The sequence below is a fragment of the Chrysemys picta genome, chromosome 18 (genome assembly GCF_011386835.1).
Source record: "Chrysemys picta bellii isolate R12L10 chromosome 18, ASM1138683v2, whole genome shotgun sequence".
Taxonomy (NCBI): Eukaryota; Metazoa; Chordata; order Testudines; family Emydidae; genus Chrysemys; species Chrysemys picta.
The window spans coordinates 10,640,827-10,646,826 of NC_088808.1; the positions used below are offsets into that span (position 1 = coordinate 10,640,827).

The window sequence follows — 6,000 nt, forward strand, 5'->3', positions numbered from 1 at the left end:
CGGATTCAGATTCTCCAGCCTTTTTAGCCCATATCTCTGCTTGAGTTTGGTTGGTTTGTTTATTAGCAGGTTTCCCACTGTTACAGTTACAGCTACTACGGAGAAGGTTCCCACAGCCACCAGACTTTAGTAATGTATCTCCCAGCCTTGCTTTGAGCAAATCCAGATGGCACTGCATGACGAATGCTAACAGACGTGGGAGCCTTATCTACACTCCACCTCCCACCAGTAGAAATTTTTAATCAAAAGACACCTATTGTAGCCAATGCCCCCTAGTGAAGTCACGGTCCTTTCTCCACTCATGCTTCCCCTCAAAATAAGTTGGTTGTGGCCTTTGGAGAGTTTCGAGGCATTAAGAAGCAGGCAGGGAGGGTGTGTAACCCAATTAGGCTTCAAGAAGGGGCACTTCAGCTGTGGACAGTCACAGGAAAGAAAATAATCACTGAGATAAGAAAAAAGGGACATGTATCAAGCTTCTACAGTGGTGCCTGACAGAAGCTGCCACAAATTACTGATTTATCTCCAGAAAGATGTTACCATTAATAGATGAAGAGACTGTTCCCATAAGTTACACTCTTCGTTGTTTTGTTCTCAACTACCTTTCCTTCAAAGTTTTTGGTATCAGCACCGCCATCAGCTCTGTTGCTGCTTCGAGCTAAATTCCTCTGGGAAGCTACTCAGGTAGACGGTTTGGGATAAGCGCCTCAGAAAAGAGGTAAGGACACATCTGGAGCCATCTGAAGATGAAAAGCATTCTGCTTGTCACGGAGAGAATGAACTAGGTACCTGTAAAATCGGAACTCAAAAGAAAACTTGCCCTCAGAGACAAGTCTACGTACAGATTGCTACCGTAAACCCAATCAATAAGTCCTTGATGTCCAATAGCAAGCACTACCGCAGTGAGGAGGGGACTAAGTGTTTAAGGCAATTTCCCTCACCACCCAACAAGATCAGAGCTACTGGCCTCCCCCTTTTCCTACATTTGTACAGAACCTTTCATCCCAGTGGATCCTGACAAGTCTGGCAAGCTACACAGAAAATATAGATGCCATTTAGACTGCAGGGCACTGCTGAACAGTTTAGAACAGGAAGCAACAGAGGAAAAAGCGACAGGGATAGTCACCTTGGGATGAGGGACCACACTTGAGGGAGTTTACCACAGAGCTTCATTGGTAACTCCGTTCCTGTCTCCCCACCCTCCACCACACACAAACACACACAGACCCTGACAACTCTGGGGTCACGCCAAGCCAGAGACAGCTGGGTCCATAACTATCGCTAGTACACAAAGGCCTGCAGGACTTCTAACAAACCCCCCCCCCCCACCACCACCACTATTCATTGTACCCAAAAAGCAATCCCACTAGCCAGCAAAATCGTTTACAGTGACTGTCCAGGAAAGAGTTAAATACGAAAGGACCTCTTGCCACTCCTGGAGACAGAAAAAATGGCAGTATCAAAGTATCCACAGCAATTCATGAGACAGACCTTGGGGGGGGGGGGGGGGGGAGTTTGCCTTCTGCAGAAGCAAGGTACTGATTATGTTTAGAATTGTGGCAAAGTTCCCATTTATACTCCGCGGCAAGTTCAATATCGGCTGGTTTGGGGGATACCTTGAGGTGTCTAGCACACAAAAGAGATTGTCACAGAAGCCCGCATTGAGAGAGAGTTGGGTTAATTGTGAGTCCTAGTCAAGGCACAGGCTCGCTGAAAGGTAGAGAAATTATTAGGCATACTGCGTCCCTCCACCAAGTCACCCATTGCAATGGGATTTGCCATGCTAGATGAGATCGCTGCTCTGTCCGGTCTAGTGCCCTTTGTATGGCAGGAACCAATATTTAAGGCTACATGCAGGTACTTTTGCCTTCCTCTGAGGCACTTAACTAGGTGTGTCATGTGGGGCTAGGGAGAATCCACTCCTGATCCCTGCAGCAACTGCATTTTGCCCTGAAACCTCAACTCGGTGAATCAAAGATTCCTGTTACCTTCCCCCCCTCCCATCCCCTGTAGGGTAAAGCCAAGCCAGCCCATTAGGGGCTGTTCTTTGAGTCAGATTTGTTACCTGAAGTACATATTTTTTTATTAAGTTCTGGGGTTTGTTGTTGTTGTTGTTTGTGATTGACTTAAGTCTCCTAGGAAGTCAAGCAGACTGCAAAGCAAGGCTCTGACAAGCTCAGTTTAAGAGGCATCCAAGTATTTATTACAAGCATTTTCTATTAGAGGAGCCTCCCAGGGGGTTAAAAGACCATGAGATGCAGTTAGTTATTTCACTTGTGTGGCATATCACATTCACTGAATAAACCGTCACTTGTAAACAACAGTCTGCGGCTGAACACCCAGCTATGTACCAGGTTAGCATGCACATAGGCTAGAATAGCTTGAGACGCTAAATGCATAGAAGACAATCCACTCAAAGTCAAAACAGAGGTGTATGAACCAGCGTCTTCATCAGCATCACAGACAAAGACAAGCAGGTACTCAAATTACAGGTGGCTTAGATCCCGAGAAGGAAAAAGCTAGTGGATAAAGAGGAGATGTATTGAGATCAACAAAAGCCTTCAGTCATCTGTAACAGCAGACACCACGCTTGAGCTACAGAATTCTACACAGTTCACTTTTATGGAGTAGAACAAGTCAGATCTAATATATAAAATAGGATAATAGTGACAAGACGGAGGAACATCCCATGTTAGAGCAGGAGATCAACTAGCTTCATGCAGGAAAGATGTTCTCATAACCCATTTTAATTGTTCCCCCGCTACCGGGAAATCTTAGAAAGTATGGAGAAACATGCAGGCATGCTGTAATAGACCCCGACAGCTAAAGCATCACACAAAACAGGGGTAATCAGACAGCACTCAGCCAAAATATTTATAAGCAATCAAATAGAGTCTCCTCTTTTGCCCTATGCTCAGTGGTAGTTTCTCCAGGGCCAGCCATTCCACAGGAGTGCAGAAGACAGTTAAGTAGGAGTAGTACCACCCTGCTCTGCAGGCTGAGCCAATATGCTCCAAACCGGTTATTTGACAAGCCAGCAGGCAGCCTTGAGACCCTGCAACAGCTCTTTTCCCCCCTTCCAGAAAAAAAAAAAAAACCGTGCACAAAAAGGAAACATTAAAAAGCTCTAAAAGATAATGAAGCTATCAATTACAAGGGAGGGAAATCAAACCACGGCAACATGACAGCACTAAAGTGACTCCTGCAGGATCACTGCAAAGAACATTTCTGAAATCAAACTGGTTGGTAACTCAGGGAGGAGGCGAGATCTTGCCACATAAAGAATGTCCTATATTTTACATCTGCAAGGGCAGAGGAGTCCTGCCCAAGAGAAGAAGGGTAAAAGCCCCTCTGTGATGGAGCGGACGGAAACCACCGTCCATTGTTGCCAAGGGGAGAAAAAGCTAGGAGGAAATCTTTAAACTAAGGAAAGCAGGTACAGCTACAGGTATGTGAAAAGCCCAGAGGCACACACCTAAAAAGGCGCAAGAGCTGTATCAAGTCAAATGCTCTCAACTCCTGAGCAAAAATGAATAGAAATAGAAATATTTCAGCCACAGTGAAAAGAGATGAGGCCAGCTCGTCTTCCCCTGAAACTGCATCCCACCAGGACAGAGGACTTTAAGGGAGACGGGAGGGAAGGTAGAAGTGAAGGGGGGGGGGGGAGACAGACAGGGACCCCCAGGGAATTAGCTATGAGGGGTTGTGTATCATATCCCCCCCCACCACTGCTTCTGCCCCAGCATTATTAACGCCTCAGTGCTCCACATGCCCATCAGTTCCACTCCGTCCTGGAGCAGTGGCAGGTACTTTGTTCCCCACTCCCCCTCCAAACACCAGCCTGCCTAGGGGTTGGGGGCACTGCCCATCAGCCAGCCCTCCCACACGGCCCCAGCGACTCGCTCCCACTGCTGCCCCCAGAGTCACTCCAGCCCTCCTCTGCTTCCTTCCCTCCATCATCTCCCCCGCGTCCTCCGAGCTGATCCCAAACAGGAGGGCAAGTTCCTCGCCAGCCAGCCACACGGCTTCCCCTCCCCTACAAAAGGGCAGGACCCTGCCTCAGTTGCCCCCTCCCCACACCCAGAAATTGCCCCTTCCCGCAAAGCGGAGCCCCTCGCTTCGATCCAGGCTCCCCGGCGCCTTACTCAGCCCCGGGTGGGTGCCAGAGATGGCCCCATCCAACCTCTGCTCCGTCCCCGTGGGGAACGGGGGCAGACCGGGCGTGTGCTCGGGTACCCACCCCGATCCCCCGCACCCCGCTGCCCCCCATCCCGGGGGGCGACAGCAACTGGCTTAGCCCCGCTCCCGGACCCCCACGGAGCAGGGAGAAGTCCACGAACTCCGCTCCGTGCGCCCGCCTCCAGGGAGGCTGCAGCTCCCCACCTAGCCCTTCTGACCCGGTCCCCAACCCGCCGGTACCAGGGTGAAGGCACCTCCCGCCCCGGTCCCCCGGATCCCCCCGGCCTCCCATGCCCCGGACAGGTCCCCCAGTGCAGCGCCCCTCGCCCGGGGCAGCTCCCCTCCCCAGCGACCCCCAGGGCAGCTCCCCCCCCCAGCGACCCCCGGCTCCGAGCCGCCCCGAGCCCGGGGCAGCTCCCCCCTCCCCAGCGACCCCCGGCTCCGAGCCGCCCCGAGCCCGGGGCAGCTCCCCCCTCCCCAGCGACCCCCGGCTCCGAGCCGCCCCGAGCCCGGGGCAGCTCCCCCCTCCCCAGCGACCCCCGGCTCCGAGCCGCCCCGAGCCCGGGGCAGCTCCCCCCTCCCCAGCGACCCCCGGCTCCGAACCGCCCCGAGCCCGGGCAGTTCCCCTCCCCAGCGACCCCCGGCTCCGAACCGCCCCGAGCCCGGGCAGCTCCCCTCCCCAGCGACCCCCGGCTCCGAGCCGCCCCGAGCCCGGGGCAGCTCCCCTCCCCAGCGACCCCCGGCTCCGAGCCGCCCCGAGCCCGGGGCAGCTCCCCTCCCCAGCGACCCCCGGCTCCGAGCCGCCCCGAGCAGCTCCCCTCCCCAGCGACCCCCGGCTCCGAGCCGCCCCGAGCCCGGGGCAGCTCCCCTCCCCAGCGACCCCCGGCTCCGAGCCGCGCCTCCCCGCCTCACCCAGGGTGAAGAAGGGCAGCTCCGTGTTGTCCAGATCGTCTTGCACCGCGATGCGCCCGGGCAGCTCGTTGCGGACGAAGAGCAGGAGCCGGGACTCGGCGGCGGGGCCGGGGCCCGAGGGGCCGGGGGCGGCGGCGCTGGCGGCCGGCGGGGAGCCGCTCCAGCTGATGTCGTTCTCGCGGAGCACGGGCAGGGTGGACACGGTGACCGTCTTCACCCGGCACGGGCTGTCGGGCTCCCGCGAGGCGGACGAGCCGGGCCCGCTGGCCAGGAGCAGCAGCAGCGGCAGCAGCGGAGCCGGGGGAGGCGGCGGCGGCGGCGGCTGCAGCGGGGACCGGGAGGCGGCGGCGCGGCGGAGCCGGCTGCAGCGCGGGGGAGCTGCCATGCCGGGCCGGGCTAGGGCGCTGGAGCCGGAGCGGGAGGCACACGGAGAGCCGAGCGAGGCGAGCCAGCCGACTGAGCCCGCTGCTATCGGCCCGCCTCTGGCCGCGGCGCTCCGCCTCCTGCCCGCCCGGCCCCCGCCCCCGCGCCGCCCGGGACCCTCCCGGCGCCCCCCGCACTGCCCCCTCCCGGCCTGTGGCGCCGCTTTCCCCCGCACCCAACCCCGGGCCCTCGCCAGGGGTCCCCCTGCCTCCCCCGGGCCTTGCAGAACCTCCCCCCGACTCCCCTCCCCAGCCCTGGAGCACCAGGGCCAGCCCTGCACCCTCCCGGCCCCACAGACCCTCCCCTGCCCTAGTCCTCACGGCTGTCCCGCAGCCTCCTCCTGGCCGCTCACTCCCAGCTCCCCAAACCACCCACTCCCCCTAATCCCCGGAATCCCCACTGCCCTTCCCATCACCTTTCTCGCCCTCTTCCTGCAGGGAACTCTCTTTAGGCCTTCTCCAGCCAAGCTCCCCTGCTCTTTCTTCATTT

General features: G+C 57.1%; 1 protein-coding gene across 3 annotated transcripts in view; it reads right to left on the reverse strand.

The window, feature by feature from the left end:
* The window catches only part of ASTN2 (astrotactin 2), a 631,841-nt gene extending 626,270 nt beyond the window's left edge, over nucleotides 1-5,571 (reverse strand). For 2 of the 3 annotated variants that reach the window (XM_065572255.1, XM_065572253.1), the window contains exon 1: nucleotides 5,089-5,571. In XM_065572255.1, the coding sequence (XP_065428327.1) occupies nucleotides 5,089-5,473 (385 nt within the window). In that variant the 5' untranslated portion in view covers nucleotides 5,474-5,571. The remainder of the gene's footprint in view (nucleotides 1-5,088) is intronic. The other variant, XM_065572254.1, reaches the window with a different exon arrangement.
* Between the last annotated feature and the right edge of the window lie 429 nt (nucleotides 5,572-6,000).